The following is a 20632-nucleotide window of genomic DNA, read 5'->3' on the forward strand; positions in this document are numbered from 1 at the left end:
AATCATATAAGCTAGAATCTAATTAAATAGCTATAGAAAGTACTCAGTGGGGAAGCTCTCCTGAGTGGCCCGTCTTTGGGTCTCCCCTTCTTCCCCCAATTCTCCACTATTGCAGCAGGCCCACCTCAGCAGCAGCTGCTGCCACCCCTACTCGGCTGGGATTCAAATCCCCCAGCTTCCACCAAAGGCTAAACTAAAGCCTTTTCAATTAAAAAAAAAAAAAAGCAGTTTCAGAAATTCAGTTGGGAGTATAAACTACATAAGGCAGGAAGCACAAAGCAGAGAGGGCTTACAGTAAGTTTCACCCTGAAGTCTGGGCTGCCTGAGGAGAATTCCTTGGAACTTTCAGTTCTTGGGTAGGGAGATTTCTTACACTGGTATTTCTTACTTTATTAACTTCGTGTTGTTTAAATTCTGAGATGGCAAATGAGAACTGGGCTTGTGTAGCCATTTTCCCTTCTCCCTTCTTGAGTACAAGTTTTATTTCTCAGTAATTTAAATCTTTCCACGCTTTGTCTGCAGACTGATTATAAAAGTTGAAAATCAATGTGCCATTTACATTATTGTGACGATATAAATATTTTTCTCTGTAGCACCTACTTTCCCTAAGAGGGCATCCTTAGTAACCTATACAACTTTTCTCCTTTCATGGAGTTTCTGATTGCCTTTCATTCCCCCCTCTTACATTTTTAAGTTATCTAATGTATGAATCATTTTTTCCCTCCAGACACATCCCTCCTGGGAGCGCCCCCCTCTCCTGCTTCAATCCGCAGTGCCAGCTGCACCGGGCTGCTGGACCAATGTCCCTCGGGGTCAGAGTCATTCTCTTAGCTTTCTTGAAATCCAAGGTCTTTTGTTTTTTTGATTTGCTGCTTTTGCTTCTTTTTTTTGTTAATGCATATCTTAAAATAACTTGCTAAGAAAGGATGCAAGGGAAAGAAGCTCTTTCTGAGTCCTTATATGACCTGAAAACATACTTATTCCACCTCTACGTGCGACTGTGGCTGGACACAGATTTCATTTTTCCTCAAACTTTTTAATTATATTCTTCCATTACTCTCTAGCGTTCTGTGTTGTTAGAGAAGTCTGATACCAGTCTAATTCCTATTACTTTACAGGAATTTTAACCTCTTCAGAAGTTTTCAGAAGAGCTTCTTCTATCCCTGGCATCTGGAGATTTCAGTTATGGATACATGGGATGGACCAGTTATGGATACGTGGAATGGACCTTTTCCCACTTGTCCGGCTGGCTTACACGTTTACCAACCATTCTCATCACTCCACAGCCCCCGCCCAGCTTCGCCTCCCTGTCCCACAGAACAGGAGCGCCATGGCGAGTGGGAATGTAGCTGTTATATTCAGTATCTGAGGCACAGCACGGTTTTGCTTAGATGCAACGTTGTGTGCCTCTCACCAGCTCAGGAAATTTTTCTTAGTAGTCATCTGATAATTTCCTTTCCTCTGTCTTCTCTGTTCTTTCTTTCTGAAATTTCCATTAAGTGAATACTGGATACTCCATAACAATTTTTTCTTTCATGTTTTTTCACCTCCTTGTCTTTTTGTTCTTTACATTGAGAGTGTCCTGATTCACTGTGTGCAGTAAGTTTGTAAAATTTCTAGTTACTCTTTTTTTCAGATTATTCTTTATTTCTAATATCCTGTTTACCATTTTATAGAGGCAGTATCTTCTAAAATTCCTCTTGGGACATGATTTAGAGGCTTGCTTTGCTTTTTAAGGTTCTCCTTTGACTTCTCAGGAATCTTTTTTTTGTTGTTGTTACACCCTGACCTTTCACCTTTGCACGGCAGGCTTTCCTTATATATATCTGGCCATCCCTGACTGTTCCCACTTAAGAGTAAGTTCACAAACTTGATGGGTGCCTGGAGAACCCTGTGCATATGCATGCAGCTTACTGACTGGCGGGCTTTGCTTTAGATCAGAGTTTTCAATTGCAACACCACTGACATTCTGGAACTGGGCACTTCTTTGCTGTAAAGGCTGCAATGTCCGATGCACCTGTGGGATATTCAGCAGCATCTCCAGCCTCTATCTTTTAGATGCCAGTACCACTTACCACCTCCAAGTGTGACAAACAGCAGTGTCTCCAGGTATTGCTAACTATCCCTTGTAGGGTGAGGGTGAGCAAATTACCCTGTTGAGAGCCCCAGTGTTAGATTAATGGGAGCCGATCCTTCAGGGATCAGGGGATTTTACTCTGGGTCCCATTCTCTTCTGTCTGCTCTCTCTGCTGATGGTTTATTCTGTTTCTTTGTGGAGAAAAGCCCAGTGTTCTTTCAGTTCTTCAGGCCTCCTGCAAGATCTGCACACAGGGGTCAATGAGGGTGACAAGCCTGGATGCAGATCCTCAGTTAACCCTCCTCTCTTCCTACTCTCTCGCCTTTGATCCCATCTCAGACTCTGCATGTTGAAGGCTGTCTGGTGTCCCACCAGTCAGCAGGCTGTCCCGTCTGCTGACGAGCCTGCTAGAGGAGCCTGGCTACGGCCTGCCTGCCTCCATCAGTCAGTACCCTTCCGTCTGTTGTATTTCATGATTTGCTGAAATCTCACCAGCTGACTGACTTCTACCATATTCTTTTCACCACTCTGAATTTATCTTTTTTTCTCCCTTTATTGTTATTTTCCTGGGGACTCTGTCATATTCAGTAAGTCCTCTTTCACTTTAAGTTTTCCAGCTAATGGGTTAATAGACAGGCAATAATAAAAACGGGAAGGTTTTAGATACTCTGTAACTCTCCTGGTTTGTGGTTCACAGAGCCTCCCTACTTGCTTTCTGTCCTGCCTTGCCTATTGTTTGTGAGTCTTTTGTTGAGGTGACTGGGTTGTGCCTATTCTTCCCTTTAAATAGACTGACTCTACAGTACAGGTCTCAATCTACCTTGTTACAGGAGAAGGACAGAAACAAAACACCCTGAAGATTCTCCTAAGAGAAAATGACTAGAGATTCTTACACTTTGGTATGCAGAGTCCCTTGGGAGCTCAGTAGATAATACAGGTGCCCAGGCCCCAGCCCAGCCAAGAGTTAGTTACCCAGGGAAGGTAGATCCTCCAACTACTCAGGAAGGATCAAACTAGTGGGCTGGTGGATGGGAGACAGTGAACAATGAATCCCAGGACTAGACTGGTGGCCACTCTCAAAGAAAAGGAAAATGGGCCTCTGTTGGGAAGAAGAAAGTCACGTGCTTGGGAAGGGGCAGGCACTGAAGGTCAGAAACAGAAGGCGTGAGGTCATAGGACCTGAACACCATACGAAGCTGTTCAATGCTTTTAATATGCTACTACAGATTCAAAGGGGCTTTCCTGGTGGCTCAGCTGATAAAGAAGGACCTGCAATGTGGGAGACCTGGGTTTGATCTCTGGGGTGGGAAGACCCCCTGGAGAAGGGAACGGCTACCCACTCCAGTATTCTGGTCTGAAGAACTCCATGGACTGTATAATCCATGGGGTTGCAAAGAGTCGGACATGACTGAGCAACTTTCACAGATTCGAAGAAAAAGTCTGTGGAATTGGATTAAAGTCTAGTTTTGCCCAAGGGAAAAAAACCCAGAAAAATAAAATTATTTATGATTTCAAAGACATCACAAATATAAATTAAGAAGACATGCTAAGATCCCCTCTTTATGGTCTTCCCCTTACTCTATCCTACAGAACAGTTATTTTTATACTTCTGTAAACTCAGTGAGAGCAAGATCTCTTACTATCTTTTTGTACGTGCCCCGTGGCATTTAAGACATCTTACATTCTTTAAGCATTTGATAAATGTTTTTTGAATTTTAGAAAGTGCCTCTAATTTTAAGCAGATCATACACAAATCTAGCCACTTCTCACTAGGAGTTGAATTGATTCAGAGCACTGAACACCTCTGCTTACCTGCTAGCCTTGAATCCTTTCAATTTCTGTACAAAGAATGATTCAAGAACTTCTGCACACTGGTAAAAAGGGGAGTCACTTGGATTGTAGTAACGACAATTATCAAAAATTTTGGTCATATCTGCTACAAATTCCGTCAGCTTCTCATAATATCTTCTTTGTACTCTTTCTTCCATGGTGGCAAGGTCTTAAAAACACAAAATGTAAAAGATTTTCAAAACCTTAAGGTCATTTCAATGTGAATACTGCCTGCAGTTCTGACAAACAAGACTAGGATTGATAGATAAACACAATTTCAAAACTGAATCTCAATAATTATTTTAGAATTGAGAAAATAATTTTGAAGTTCATTCAAAAAATAAAAGTTCAAGAGTATCTAAGAAACATTTGAACAATAAAAGTAATGGGAGAAGATGTAATCTATGAGAATTAAAAAAATCATAAAACTGTGATAATGAAAAGTGTGGCACTGTCCAAGATGATACAAACATTAATGGAACTGAATTCAAAACAGGAACAGGCCTGACTATATTCAGCATATGAATTTCACATATGTTGAAGATGTCATTTCAAGTAAGCAGAGAAAGGAAGAATTCATTAATAAACTGGGTTGGGGCAACTGCCTACCTATATCTGAGGAAAAATTCTATCTCACACTATATGCCAAAGTAATCCTAGGTGGATTAAAATTCAAGGACAAAAATGAATGTAGTCAATCACTGAACCATGCATATAAAAGCAGTTAAAATGGCAAGTTTATGTTATACATATATTTTAACATGCACACATACACATCTTTCATAGTGCCAGTGTATGCAGGTAGGGGAAAAAGTATAAACAGGAACGACTATAAAAAAGGACCCAGTCTGATAAAATTCCAAACAAGATTTGGGCACATCCATTTTGTGCAGGTTATGAAAGCTGCACAGGAAGAGTGAATGCTAACACAGTCCACCAGGACAGCACCATATTCAGACTTTTTTAAACTTCTAGGCAATCACTGACTGAGTGACTATACCAAAGTATGTGAGTAGGGTTTGGACATTTTATGATTTCAAATTAATTTGATATTCCTTTAAAAAAAAGTACTGGGAGAATATATAGGGAAGTCTTTATATATCTGGGGTAGGGAAAAAGGCTGAAAATACAACTCTCAAAGTAGAATTCTTAATGATTAACAGATTTGAATTAAAAAATGTTAAAAACTATCTATGACCAAAAATTACCATAAAACTTTAAATATTCTTAGAATATAATACCCCTTAAATAACACTGACAAGAGTATGAGTATCTCAAGAACAAAATGGCAAACTATATAAATAGGAAGCTCACAGAGAAAAAGTTCAAAGAATAAGAACATCACTAGTTACTGAAGACAGGCAAAAACAGAGTTCTTCTTTCGTCCAAATTTTAGCAGAAACTAAATTAAATTAAAAATTATAATATCAGACCAATAACACAGGCTACCTTTAAAGGAGGATGAGAGTGGTGGTAAATTTTACATTTTACTCCCTACATTTCCATAACATCTGTGCTTGCACCTCAAGCCTATCATTTTGAAATAAATATATGCAAAGAAAAAATCTTCTCAAAAGAGTCATAATGCTCAGTGTCTTCAGGGGTGCAGAGAAAAGGGTACAGATACATGCCATCAGTGGAAAATGGTTCAATCTGCTGAAGCCTAATTTGGAAATACTTATCAGAAGCCTAAAAAGTATACATAACCTCTGACATAGAAATTCTGATTCTAGAAATTTTTACTAAGAAAACAAACAAGAACAGTGTAGATGCACAAAGATGTTTTACAGAAGTGTCATTTATAGTAACAAAAATTGTATATAACCCCCCAAAAAAATCTATTTTGGGGGAGGTGATTAAATAAATTATGTTAACTTCATACAATTAAAAACAATCTGGATCTGTACCACAGCAGATGTGACAAAGCTACTGACTGACAAGTTTACAAAACATGTTATAAAACATGATGATCCATATATATAACTCCATTTAAGAAAATAAAAGCTCCTGACCTTGTTGGCTCCTTCATACCCCTAGAAGAAACTATTTTCAAATTAGTCAATGTTTGTCCAGACATTTTCTATGCACCTTTAAACACATGTACATATCCTGAGAAAACAACACTTGCTTACAGCTTAAAACCCAGCGACTACTCGCTTAACTTTCCTATTTCTTTCAACAGTGTATTTGGGAGACCTGTATTATCTCCATGTACATACTGACATAAAATGCTGTTTAGCTGGCTGGCATTAAAAAAAAGGAAAACAGTCTAGCTCTTCAAGAAAAGAACTGTGGTTAAATAAAGGCATAATCAATTTACAGACTACATAAAGCCATTAAAATTGTTACTGAAGATTAATGAAGATATATGAAGATTAATGACAGGAAGATGAATGCCAGACACATTTACTACATGATCTCAAATCCCACCCCCCCCTTTTAATATATATGATTTCAATTCACACACACACACACACACACACACACACGACATACCAAAATGTAAGAGCATTCAGGGAGGAAAAGGTTTAAAGTGCATGCATCTAAAAGGCTTAGCTACTCTTGGAATATTTTCATCAGCTAGAATGAATCTTTTGGCAGTTCTGGAAGCTTTTATGTATGTTCTAACTTCTATAACTTCTTTTGCAGATAAACTATTTTTAATATAATCATCACCCGTAGCTGTTCATCTTAATTGCTGTTCCTTATTACTATTTTCACTTTATGGGCAATGAAGCTGTATTTTCTTGGATTTCTACCTTTGCTCTCCTTCAGGAAAAGATGAGGAAGAGGGGACAGGAAAGATGAGAGGTTCAAAAAGACCTCAATCTATTCACGGATTTCACTCCTTACACAGCTACAGATTATTATGTTCATCCTTTGACTTGGCTACTCCTCTCCTGACAGTCATTTATTTCATTTTCAGTACTTTTGCAATTATAAACACTGCTGGGATGAACAACATGTGTGCACATACAAACCCTAAGGGATGAAGCTGGGTCCAAAAGGTATATACCCTTGAACTATAACATGCACTCCCCATTTACCCGACCACTGACTATACCAGTTTAGACTCCCACCAGTCCTGCTCAACACAGCCTCATGATGTATCAGTGCATGGATGAAAAACGAAATAGCTGCTTAGACTTCTGAGAAAACTTGAAGTTCTACTCAAGGACTTACCCATAGGTTCCTTAATAACACCATAATAATCTGGTGCGTCGTTAGGATCCACTGGTTCAAGGAAAGGCCAGGCCATCTTATGGGCCTATATTGATGAGAAAAAAGGCATCATTACTGTCAGGTAGAAATAAAAATTTCATCTAAGCTTCCCATCTGAGTTACTGCATCAGTCAGCCCTTAAACTTGGACAGTTGGCTTTAAACTTGATGGACGAAATTATTTATACTTGGGACGATTTTTGCTCCAGTTACAAATGATCTCAGACAAACATGCTCTGTAATAATGGTGCTCAGAGGCCTGGGACCTTGCCCTGAGGGGGGATGGTGGAGCACTAGCTTGACGTCAAGGAATCTGTCCTCTGGTCCCTACATGATGACCTGCCAACTTAAGTGATGTTGCCACTGCAATCACATCTAGTAAACTGGAGTGGGAGGGGTTCCAAGTGGGGAATGGTTCCCTCTGCAGGCGAAGGATGTGGCAGAGGGATGAAGTTAAATAAGATGCAACCACATGATGAGACTACTGTTCTTGCTTCGGTTCTTTCAATGTTTCTGATTATGATGACAACAGGAGACAGTGTTGATCCAGCACTATGTCTGGAATACATCTCTAATACTTGCCAATCTTGTAAGGCACCCCCATCTCCTTTTTATTTTTAATAAGGGAGGGAAGGCTTTGCCTCAAAGCCTTAGATAAGCATTTGTATCTCACTAGAATTTAATCAAATTGCTTTTCAATTGATGGTATTAACAGTAAGGTAGTTTTCTTTAAAAATAAAATGTAGGCTAGAAAAAAAATCAGTCATTTTAAACATGAGCATTAGCTAAACAACAGCTGAGCTAATGTGTGGATCTGGTAAACCTCATGACTATGGCATGTGGAGGACTGAGTTCTGTGGAGCACTTCAGCTGGGAGTCGGCAAATAATGAGGTCCCTGAAGATTGGAAAGGTCAAAGCCCAGAAGTGTTTCCTAGGTCATACTGGTTGACTTCATCTTTAAATGCTGTACAGAGAGTAGCTTCTCACCTGTAAAGATCGCAGCACCCTCTTCAGACCCTCGTAATCTTTCTCTGTGAGCGGCGTGAGCACTGTCATGGCATCCTCTGTTGACTGGCACTGTGGACAGACATACTCGTCAATGAGCTCTGCCTCACTTTGCAAGATGCCAACGCAGCGCCCATGGTACCAATTCTGACACCGATCACAGCCAATATAAAATCTGCAAGATCCGAAATGGAAATGTGAGTTCAAAACAGATGGGATGACATGACTTATAATTTACTTTAAAAAAAAAATAAGAAGAAAACATGCATCTGAAAATATTCTAACCCTGGGATATAAAATAGTTTTAGTATTATAATTATTTTAATACTTCTGAAGATTGACATTCCAATGTGTTAATTTAGTATTTCTGATGTTAAGAACAAGCATTAAAGGTTTAAGAACACTGTCAAAATTGAAGAACCAATATGAAAAAAAAAAAAAAAAGAACATTTAATTGACTTTAAAGCTCAAAACAAAATAAAGACAAAAATCTTTCAACTAATACCGTATCAAATGGGAAGCTGGTACTGGCCACCCAACTGGGAGTTCAAAATCCTAAAAGCTAATAACAGAGTCTCAGAGCTTATACCCGAATTAGTGTTTTACTAACCTGCAATAAAGCACCATTTCAAAACACTGATAAAAGTCCAAACAAGTCAGGCTATTTTAATCTCATTAATTTCTGCATTACATATTGAAGAATCAAGTCTACCATTAAACCACATTTTCCCCCAGTGCATCTCAAACATTCACTATGAAGCAGCATAAAGTTTGAAGGGGAGGTAAAGAGGAAGAAGAGAAAAAAAAAAAAAATTGGAAAGGAATTTGTAATGTAAGTGTATCATATATGCAGAAAAGTATCTTGCTTTTTATTTTAAAATAAAATAAGTAACCAGTCAGAGCAATTTGGCTTCCTAAATTATTAAATATGATGCTCTTATCAGAACTCACTGTGACTCATCATAAGGTGTTCTGCAGATACAGTACAATTCCTCACTGTTGCCCTCTTGTGCCCGTTTACAATCATTACAGATGTACACATCCATTTTCTTAGCCTCCTTTTCTGTGATGCCAACACATTCTCCATGATACCAGTTAGTACAAAGATCACAGCCAATATAGAACCTAAAAGCATTCACAATGAAAATGACAATGTAGTTGTCATTTTGAGCTGCATGGTACGTAAATCTGTCTTCCCTGTCCTGATTCACTTTCTTACAGGGTAACTTTCTGCAATGAGTCAGCTAAACATCCTGAATCCAGCCATTCTAACCCTGACAAACTGCAGCATTTGACGCTGTATCAAGTGTGGAAACATAAAAGTCGCTCACATCCATTTCAACAAATATACTGTTGAGTGAAATGCGGGTCTTTAAAAATAACACACTGGGATTTGAAAAAAATAAACAACACACCGATGGTAATGTCTCCCTCTTAATGAATGTGTGTAAAACTGTCACAGGCACAAAAACCAAAGCCAAAGAGTCAAAGACTTACATCTGTCAAACCTATGCCACAGAAGCCATTTCAAAGTCAGGGCTATTTCTTAGATAGGTTTGAAAATGTATCTCACGATTTAAATTTGAAAACAAAGCAAGCGCAAACACCAAGCAGAAGTTACACTACAAGGAACATGCAGGAGGTCAGCCAGGGGCAGAAGGTAAAATGGTCAAAATGTGACACGAACAAGGAATTAAAAAGGTACATGTAGGAATTCTACCAAGTTTTCTAAATACATGTTGGAATTTAACTGTAATAGATTGTGACATGGGCCAGCTTTTCAGTTAGCAGAATGTGTGTGACAATGCGGACAGCGGCCAGGTTAACTAGCCTGGTGAGAAACGACTTCAGCTCCAAACCAGGGATACACTGTGTGGAGAGTGATTAAGGACTGTTAATCTAAAAACAAGAGGGTCTACAAGATGGGGCCATATGAATGTGTCACTGTGGGTAACCACAGTTAATCAGCCTCAAGGCCTTTGTCGTGTAAGATCCCAGATAGCACAGTGAAGACTATCTCTAGGACAAACACATAGTGCATCTTCAGTGCTGACAGGTGCTCTGGAGGAATGCCTGGTCAGAGTCACGGCAAGGATGAGCGTGAACTGCAGGGAATGAGACTGGCCTTGCTGATACCACGGGTTCTACCCAATGTGTTTCTTGGCAGATTCACCTAGAGGAATTGAAATAGTCCTCAAGCTTCCAACTAACCTGCTTTTGAACATCAAGGAGTAAAAGACAGTTGTGTGGTGTATCGCATTACCAACTTTTTTTGTGTGAATTACAACCCTCACGTGATTTTCAGTGCCTCAGGTGGAGGCCCTGGGGTGTTTTTGTATGCTGCCTTCACCAGGTTGTGTACTGTGTGTTCTGGAAGTAAGCTCAGGACTTGAATTTCAGGTTTTAGTCTTTCTCACTAGATTCCCAAACCAGCCTAGTTTGGTATAAGAGATCACAGAATACTCCTTAAAACACTTCCCAACTAGAACAGGGAATGAATGAACCTGGTATACTGAAATGTTAATAATGAAAAAAAGTAAAGAATATGAAATATCCACAAAATAATCATCTTAATACAATGAACATATGTACATGTGTGCCGTATTTTATGCAATTTAAAAGTTGTGCGTGAAATGAATTTCTATGATCTGAATATTTAAAATAGGCCAAAGCGTCTTGTTATTTAAGGAAAATCCATAAGCAGAGATTTTTGTAAACAAAGTAAATCATGTTGTTTTGTTCTAGAAATCATTTCGTATAATTTGCCTAAAGGAAGGCACACGTGTATTGAACCATGGGGAAAACCAGTTAATAGGGTTCTACTTTTTATATCACATCTAATTTCTCATCAAGTAAGACAATGAAAAGTGAAGATGCCTATACTGATCTGCGTTTAATTCAACACACAGCTAAATCTACCAACAAAAAGTTTTGATTTAGCACTTCCAAACAGATTATAATTTAAACAGCATCACTAAAGTAGTTCCACTGTTAACAACTTAAATATCATTAAAGAGACAATTTTATTTTATAAATGGATTAGGCATCTACTTACAGCAGACATTAAGCATTCCTAATTCTAAATGATCACACTTTTTAGCATAATCAAACTTTTGGGCACGGTAAAATTAATACTGCTGTCAATTTTGGTTTTAAAAAGTTGGCCTGCATCTGAATGTTGAAAATGGAAGCTAAATACCTAGTTGAGTGATAAAAATGATAGAAAAAAAAAAGTGTAACTACATTTATGGATTAATGTCTCTAAAATCTTGTATATATAACCAAATACAAGTCACCACTATCAAAAACAGCTTCCAATTGCCATGCTTATCAAATTTTTGAGTGTTGTACTTAAGGAATGAAAGAACTCCTTTTTGTATTTTTCTGACTTCTGTCCCCAGTAAGAAAGTGGGAACTTGGACAAAAATATTAGATTATAGTATTCTAATGCAAAAAGATAGAATTACTTGAAATTAAATGATAAAAATCCCAGACCACTCCAACTCAAAGCCCTTTCCACCAGCTGAGTCTAGATTGTCTCTAGGGTTGGATGTAATCATGGGGTTCTGAAGATTCCAAAAAGGATGATGTCAACTTTGGGTGGTGACAGTAACACACCTCTTTCTTCAGAGAGCATTACTGATTGATCTGGAATTGATCCAGAGAGAAAAGGAGACAGCAAAGGAGCAACAGAAAGCTTATTTTTGACAGAAAAGAATATGATGAAGGACAAACATGAATCATGAACACGTGGGAAAAAAAACAACAATGAATTTTTATTCTAGTGTTAAGGTTAAGAATTTCAGATGCAAGACCACAGATGAAGTATCATTACCCTTATGTTTAACTATTTTCATTTACACTGCTACTGATAGCCTCATTTTCTTCAAAACTGGAAACTTAGCTACACTTTTAAGAGAATAAACTAGAGCTCAGAAAGATCTACTCACTTAGATTCATCGTAAGGCGTTTTACAGATACAATAAAGCTTTGTGTCCTTCTTAGTTTCCTTTGAGGTAGTAGAGATCATTTTCTTCTTCTTGGACTTGGAGTTGGAGTCTCTCTCCTCTTCCCGCTTCCTTTTCTGGGAAGCCACGGGCAGCGTGGGGGTGGCCGTGGCCAGGGGGCCCGGGTGCTGGGGGGGAGGCGGAGGCGGAGGCGAAGGCGGAGGGGCCGGAGGTGCAGGTGGGGCCGCGGGGCAGGTGGCAGCTACTGCTGCGGCCTGCACCATGTCTTTTTCCTTCTTAATTTTCAGGTCCCTCTTGAGCTCTTCCTGTTGTCAATTAAAGAAAATACCAGACTGTCAACCCATTTACATAACGTCCTGGCCAGAGGACCTTACTTTCCCTCCCTTGTCCAAGGAGTCCCCTAGTTCAGTCTAAGGCGAGGGAGTCTTGCTAACTCCATACAAGAGGGCTCTTACTTTACCTTAAACCCAAAAGACAGCTAGAAACAGAAAATGATTATTATACAGCAACTAGAAAGGAGTTCTCTTCAATGGAGGTTTGACAGAAAGATGAGCACGTGTATACAAAGAACGGCCCCTCTGACACGCCAGGGTCCTGCCCTGGTCACTGCAGTCGTCGCTCAGGACGCGGTTTCAAGTGTCCACACTCGCTGGCTGCTTTCTTTCAGCTGGTCTCCTTCTGTCCCTTAGAGTGAGACTGGACATACTGGACATGAACGGGATGTGACCCTCCAGACGTGGCCTGACCAGCAGAATATGAGACAGATGCGCCTTATTTACTGTACTTCTATGTCTGTAATTTAAGACTTGAAGGAGAGCTATCTTCTCAAATGAAATTTTGCATAAATTACAATCTTCACTTTTTCCCATGTGAAATATTTTACAGGCACACCTGTGGTACTAAGTGCTACAACTTCTTAGAAATGATGATTAAAGAGTTTCATTTTCCTAAATAACATGATGTGTTTATAACATAAAGAGATGGAGTTTAGGAAAATTAAGATTGTCAAGACAGTATAAAGGGTACACACTTTGACCAACCCTTCAGGAACATTCCTATGACAGCATTAATATATGAGAAGTCTCTGCTTTCTGCATAGTTTTTATGTAAATTTAAAACTGTTCTTAAAAATGAAGTCTATTTTGTTCAAAGAAGGCAATCATAAATGACATAAGAACAGGTAGATATAAAGGAACAACTGCATATCTTGACGATAAGAATAACAGCTTTATAACTAAAAATAATCTTTAAAATATACGAGTACACATCAATTTGAAAGTTGTTCTTCAATGGCAATCAGCCTAGCAATAAATTCTATTAGTTAAAATAATGCTGAATATTTTAAGTACAATTTTTCTCCCTCATTAGACAAGCAATACACTGTCAGAAGCAACACCGTAACTGTACCAGAGTATCTGCAGTAGTAACAGCATCTTTAAATGGCAGCATCGTATGGAGAATGCAGAAAAATGTTCAGTACATGCTGTTCACAGTGTGATTCTGACTAAAATGTGTTTTATGTAAATACATATATTAAAAATAATATATGTAAGATATATCCTAAAGTTATTTTACAATGATAATCTTTGAGGGGGGATCACCACAGATTATTGGCTCTTTTATTTTTGTTTCCTTTGACAATGGTTGTGACACCTCAATATTCATCTAGGAGTGACTACCTTATTGAACTCGCTCTTAAAGTTTAGTAATTTTTCTTTGGCGTTTCAATATAATCATGCCATACACAATAACAAATTTTATCTTCTGTTTTGCTTTTTCTGGGTTTTTTTTTTGCTTAACATGTTAGCTAGAATTTCCAGAGATGCTGAGTAATGATGGTGATTCTGGGAATTACCGCCAGTTTCGGACTTCAGTGCAGAGATCTCTAATGTCTCAGAGTTACATGCAATGCTCATTAGTAGGATGACCAGTGTTTAATGTTTTTTACTTTCAAAATGTACAAGACATTTTTAGAGATGCTTTAGATAGCCTACTTCTCTTTTAAAAAACTGTTTAAATATATATGAGTAATGTCTTCTTTCATTTTTCAACAAATTCTCCAAGTATACAGAGGATTAGCCATGCCTGCAGGATCAGTTACAAGAAGAAATCTGGCCTTATTTCCACTTAATATTTCCTTTAACATTATTTCAGTTTCTCTGTCTACTCTTCTCATGAAACTTGGCAACTTTTGGCAAGACTATGTTGCAGACAATAAGAACTACAGCCAAGAGGATCCTCAAATGTTTTAATCAAAAGTCTAAACCTCTGCAAGTGGCTAGTTTAGAGATTACAATATACATGTATACATGAACATCGATCTTATTTTAAAAGACATATGTTCCACTGCTTACTACTTATTCTAGGAACAAAAATGTAAATTCTAGAAAACAAACTCAGATTTTAAGTTTAATCACAATTTCAAAGGGGAAAAAAGGAGTAAAATCCGATGCTGAACACTGGACCCAGGAGGATAGAAAATACTTTCTTACCTGCACTTCAATTTGTAGATCTTTGTCTAGCAGTGCTCTCTTTTTCAGTATTTCAGCTTTGAGTTGCTCTTTGTGCTTGAAGAGCAGTGCAGAGAGCTTGCTGGCATTCTGTTTGCTACGTTTCTGTTCCACACTCTCTTCTCGCTTCCGTTTTTTTGCTGCCTGTTTTTCTTCTTTATCTATCTTATCCAAAATATACTTCATCACCTGGTTACAGACAATCATTCTAGAGAGAAATACACAACCTATGTAATGCTGGGCATTTTATTCTGAAAGGCTTAAGACATAATTTTTCTATGTCTCTATAGTTGATACAAACTTTCTGGAACTGGAGAGCTTCAAAGAGTGCTTCAAACCAGTCACAAGCATCTATTAGTACTGAGTGTTCTGATTTAATAAACTCTAATCAGGATAAAACACAAACTCAGAACTCCCGTGCATGTGTGTGTGTGTTCGTTCATGTGCACACTTTAAGAGAAGAGACTGATGTACAGTGAGAGCCTGTGTAATGGGTTATAAACATTTCTCCCTACCTTTGATTCTCTTCTCTTTCAGCTGGAGTCATGGTCTTTTTCTGTTTTAAATGTTCTATTACAGCATTATGCTTCATCACCACCTTCAGGACAGAATAAAATCCAAAAATGCGTATTTTATAATGACTACAAGTTAGCACAGGGGTAACAACAGTAGAAATCTGAACGTATGTATGTGTTTCCCAAAGAAACTAAGAATTTTATATCATAGTACAAATAAAATCAGAGCTACAGTACGCCCCGGTGCTTACCGCGGACTGAGCACTGCACCAAGTGGAGCACTCAACATTACCTCGTTCATTCATTGTGACAATGCTGAATGGCAGGGACGTTTTTATAAATGAAATACTGAGATACAAAGAATTCACTAAGCTGTCTCAGAGTAAAGAATTAATACAGTTGTAATTTTAACCCAGCTATCATCCTCCATTGATCACATTTTGAATGTTATGTTCTCCTTCCCAGGCATTTAAGATCACCCCATTCCAGCCCATCCCCACCTTATACAGAAGTAAGGGCAAAGAGAGACATTATAATAATTCTTAGTTCATGGACCATATAGTACTGAAAGCTGGAAAATAATGCATTTTAAAATACCGCAGATGACATTAGTTTTATAACACTATTACATACATCTTCAAAATCCCTCTGCTGCTTAATGAGTGCTTCTAACAACAGTATTACAATCATCAAAGTTGCTAAGAGACTAGATCTTAAATTATTCCAATCACCAAAAAGAAATAAAATTATGTGACATGACAGAGGAGTTAATTATTGCCATGATGGCAATCATAAGATACAAATGTGTCAAATAAGTCATACACCTTAAATTTATACAATGCCACATGTCAAATATATTTTAACAGAAAAAAAAGTGCTTCCATATACATGACCTAGTTTAATCATTACAATAGCCCTGCGTGGCTGGAAAGAGAGTTTTAAGGAGGATAAAGCTCAGGGAAGGTGAGTGAGCTTCATGGACTGAAAATCGGAGACCCAGGAACTGGGTTCTCATGACATGGGAACACTTGAAATCCACACAAACTCCTGACAAGTGCGGAGTACTGCAAGCTGCAGATGCAAAGAAAGCTTTCTCCAGTAGTGTAGGATATTATTTATTATACATGAAACTTTATTTCAAGTAGAATAACTCTAATTCATCTAAATTGCCTTACTTCACTACGAGGCTACTGTACAAGGTTGCTTTTTATTTCTGCTGATGGAGTAATGGTACTTAAAACTTCTTTTTTTAAAACAAAGCTATGACTTGGAAATACAAATGAGTTTAATGTGTCTGTAAGATTTGCTTAGTCTACATACAAACTGCTGCTGCTACTAAGTCTCTTCAGTCGTGTCCGGACTCTGTGCGACCCCATAGACGGCAGCCCACCAGGCTCCCCCGTCCCTGGGATTCTCCAGGCAAGAACACTGGAGTGGGTTGCCATTTCCTTCTCCACACACAAACTAAGGAAGGACAATTACAAATACCTTCAAACAAATTGCCACGATGCCTCAAGTGGCTTCAAAACTTAGTCAAACCTTCAAGTTTCAAAGATACTTAAACTTCCTATGTCCATTCTTTCCATCTTGGTTCTCCCAAAATACGGGTAGTTTTCATCAGTAAGTACTGGCTGTTTATACACAACAGAGTTCCAAACCATAAATCACGTGATACGTTTTGGTCAATGCAGTGCTGCTTCTAACTTGAAGCGACAATGACTTCTGTGTCTCATTTACGGAAAGCTAACACAACCAAACACTACGTCTAATGCACAGCACAATCATTCAAGCTACTGAACATGCTGCTTTTACTTAATAACTTTACCTGTTTCTGAATGATTTCACTTTGATTAGAAGCTTGGAGGGTGTGTTCCCGCTTAATTTCTATCTGTTGCTGCTTCTTCTTTTGCTGCTGATCCCTGAGTTGCTGAACCCTCTGCAACTGCTCTTGCACACTGGCTGCCTGCACTGTAACCACATTCTGAATGTGGTGAGTCTGCACAGGGCTGCTTTGCTGAATCTGAACGGGCAACTGGAGTTTGATCTGCTGGGGCACACCCCCTTGCTGAGCCTGTATCTGAGCCACAACCTGTGACTGGATCTGGGAGAGAACCTGGACTTGTGGCGGCAGCTGCGGCACAGCCAGGACCTGGGGCTGAGGCTGCGGTGCTTGGAGCGGAGGACGGGGCGGGGACGGAACAGTAACTTGACTTAACGCTTGTCCTGGTGAAAGAGTTTGAGTTGAAGACTGTACCTGGGGTTGTGACTGTGGCTGGCCCTGGGAAGGTGTCGGAAGAGATGTATGTGGCTGGATTGGAATCGGTTGGGAGGCTGTAGTCTGACCCTGGGCCTGCTGTCCGGGAGACACTTGGGATGGCGTCGATGGACGTACTCGAGTCTGTGGTGGGCTCTGGACGCGAGCAGGAGACTGTCCTTGGACATTACTCTCAGGCGGACACTGTCCTGCAACCTGGGGTTTGGAGGACTGTGCTTGGGTGGGCTGTGCTTCAGGAGGGACATGGGAGGCCACAGTTGTTTGGGTCTGAACTTCAGGCTGAGTCTGAGTTTCAGGCTGAGCTGGGGCTGGGGGCTGGGTTTGGGGCTGGGGCTGAGCTGGAGGCTGAGCTGGAGGCTGAGCGGGCTGCGCAGGCTGAGGCTGGGCTTCTGGAGGACTCACGCTCGACGGAGCTGGAGGCAGGCTTTTGGCTGGCTGCACCTGTGTCGGGGACGATAATTTACTCTGTCTTTGTTCACTTGTACCTGTGAAAAAGCAAGAGCAAATATTTATGACTCCAGAACGTAAGACTGTGGTTTAAGAAGAATTTGAAGGGGATTTTCTTTTCTTTTTTTGTTTTTTGAAGGGGATTTTCTAAAGGTGAAAATTCTGCATTTCAGGACAGAGGACTGAAGCTTGGGAAATGCTCCATCTAGAAATACTTTGGTCAGGACTCACCTAAATCGAGGAACCCTGGCCATGTTCATGGCTGCCCTCCACACATTTTGCTAAGTCTCCAGAGGGCTGGCTTCCAAAAGTAAAGCGCAGTCTCTGGACATCAGTCCGGTCTTGTGGCCCAGGCTAAGCAACCCATATCCCTCTCCTATGGCATGGGGTCCCTGAACGACAGCAGCTTGCAGGGGAAGCTCTCAGGTTTTGGAGCTCTCAGCCCTAGCTTATGAGCTGGACAGACCCACCTGCCCTGCGAGCAAGTCTGTGATTCAATCAGCGCCTACAGGTTTGGTACAGAGTAAGGGGCACAATCACCATGGTACTTTACTATTGTGCACCATCCCCTGCTTTCCTTCCTTAATTCTTAAAGGGGTGGAGGGGTGGTGACAGGGAGTCTGTCTGAGCAAGAGACCTGGTCGAGCTCTTGTGAGGCTGACCAGTCAGCTGTGGACGCTCGTCGGCTTGGGGCACATCCTCCCAAGGTGTGCCCCAGTCCTCCTGCCTCCTCTGTCACCCAGCAACTCGTGACACCAACGAGCAGCACTTCTGACGACTCCCAGGTTCTACCTGCTGCCGTAGTGGAGACGGTGGTGGTGGTGCTGCTGGCGGCGGCAGCTGTGGTTGCCAGCGGGGTGAAGAGGAACCGCTGGACGGTACCGTTTGGCATCGCAGCCTGCATCAGCTGCTGTCCTGGGCCCGGAAGTATAGTCACCCCTTGAGGTATCAACTGCAACTGCCCAGTAGTCTGACCTTGTCCTTGAATGACTACTGTCAAACCTTGATTGCCACCCTACAGAAAAGAACACCTAACATGTAAAGAGTATACAAAAAGCATCAATCTGTAAGTATACTGTTTTTATGTTGAAAAGATCCTTTAAAATAATGAAACTATGTATTTCAATGTCTATGGAATAGTACCAAGATAAATACAGATAAGCTAAAAGAACAGTATTTATTTTAAAAGACTGATGATTAGTGGAAAAAAACATGAATTAACAGTCCAGAGTTCCAGTCTGAGTTCTGCACATGGACAGCCAAGGAATCCGTCAATGTGTAACACCACTTACCTGGATCTAAATCTCCCAGTTAGAAATAAGAGCACTGAAATGACTAACTAAGGTCTCCACAAAATTCTGAGTTTAAATCACCTTATTTATATTCATATTATTTTGTAACTTTCAAAGCATCTTCATACATACTTTAGACATGCCTCATTTGATTCTCACAAGAGAGTTGTAACTTTGTGGAGTAGGGAGAGAAAATATTACTACACTCTTCCTACCAATTAGGAAACTCAAGTTAGAAAGTTCAAGTCCCTTGCCTACAATTAGAGAGCAAGTCCAAGGTGAGACACAGTGAGCAGCCCAGGTGTCCTAGTTTCAGTCTTTTCACTTTGTACCAAACGATCTATGGAGTGTGCGTATGCTGAAGCATAGAAAGCTTAGGGTTCTACACATGGAATGCAAACACCACATGAGGAAGGTCACTAATGTCTGAGTTGTTACCAAAATGGGGACCAGGATCTAAAAGCTCCATATGTACTACCACTTCTGTCCAGGACTTATTAATCCTCAACCACCAGGAGCACGAGGGAGAATTAGAAAGCAAGCCTAAAGCCAATCCATCCCAAATCTCCAACAGTCAAAACTCATACTACAAAGTTCACTTATTCAGCTCCATGCACTTTTACTCATGAGCCCCTTATTCACTCTTACTTTTCTAAAATCCTTTTTGTGTGCACAGTCAAAACTACATAAATAAAACACAAAGTATAGTTTAAAGAATAATTATGAAGTGAAGATCTATAAACCCAGCATTCAGGTCATCATCGCCAGTATCGAAGAAGCTCTGCACGTGAACTGCTCTGATCTTAATCTCCTTCCTTTTGCCCTAGAGGGAAGCACTAATTTCACAGATACAGTACCTGCATTTCATCGTGTTGTGACCACTGAGGTGTGTACAGATCTCTATGGGGCCACAGGCTCATGACTTCAGGAGTACCATTTACAAAGAATATGAAGCGCGCCCCTTGGTGCCCCCTCCAGGAAGGCAATGCAGCAGCCCCCTAACTCTACACAATGTGGCTAGTTTTGCCTGTTTCTGAATCTTAGGCAAGTAGATCATAACGTATGTCTGTTTGTTACTTGCTTCTTTATTTGGCTCAACAGTGTAGTTCTCCATTGTGGTAGTTTGCTCATTTCAGTTGTTGTAGGAAGGCATCTTCACTTTACTGATCTAATCGATGGCTGCTGTATACATTCATGTCCATCATTCTGGAGCTCAGATGAACAGGAACTTTTCGAGAGAACGTACCTAGGAGGGCAACTACTGTGACCTGGGGCATGCTGTGTCTTCAACTTTGCTAGAAAGTACCGAGTTTTCCAAGGTGGCCAAACCAATTTACATTATTATCAGTTGTGTATCAGAGTTCATTCTACTCCATGTTTTTGCTATTTCTTGATTTTGTCTGACATTTTACTTTTTACTAATCTCTTCATATATAGTTTTAATACACATTTCCCTCATTATTAACAAAGTTCAGCAGTTTTTTCGATTTG

General features: G+C 39.9%; 1 protein-coding gene across 8 annotated transcripts in view; it reads right to left on the bottom strand.

Moving 5' to 3' along the window:
* The window catches only part of BPTF (bromodomain PHD finger transcription factor), a 133482-nt gene that overhangs the window by 3218 nt on the left and 109632 nt on the right, over positions 1-20632 (bottom strand). For 5 of the 8 annotated variants that reach the window (XM_061144415.1, XM_061144411.1, XM_061144412.1 and 2 more), the window contains 8 exons: positions 18642-18864; positions 16953-17887; positions 15128-15210; positions 14595-14820; positions 12085-12407; positions 8117-8309; positions 7091-7175; positions 3890-4076 (listed from right to left, as the gene is read on the bottom strand). In XM_061144415.1, coding sequence (XP_061000398.1) covers positions 3890-4076; positions 7091-7175; positions 8117-8309; positions 12085-12407; positions 14595-14820; positions 15128-15210; positions 16953-17887; positions 18642-18864 — 2255 coding nt within the window. Of the gene's footprint in view, positions 1-3889; positions 4077-7090; positions 7176-8116; positions 8310-9085; positions 9260-12084; positions 12408-14594; positions 14821-15127; positions 15211-16952; positions 17888-18641; positions 18865-20632 lie in introns of all 8 variants that reach the window. The other 3 variants (XM_061144410.1, XM_061144413.1, XM_061144416.1) reach the window with 2 other exon arrangements.

This window comes from Dama dama, chromosome 5 (assembly GCF_033118175.1).
Source record: "Dama dama isolate Ldn47 chromosome 5, ASM3311817v1, whole genome shotgun sequence".
Lineage (NCBI taxonomy): Eukaryota > Metazoa > Chordata > Mammalia > Artiodactyla > Cervidae > Dama > Dama dama.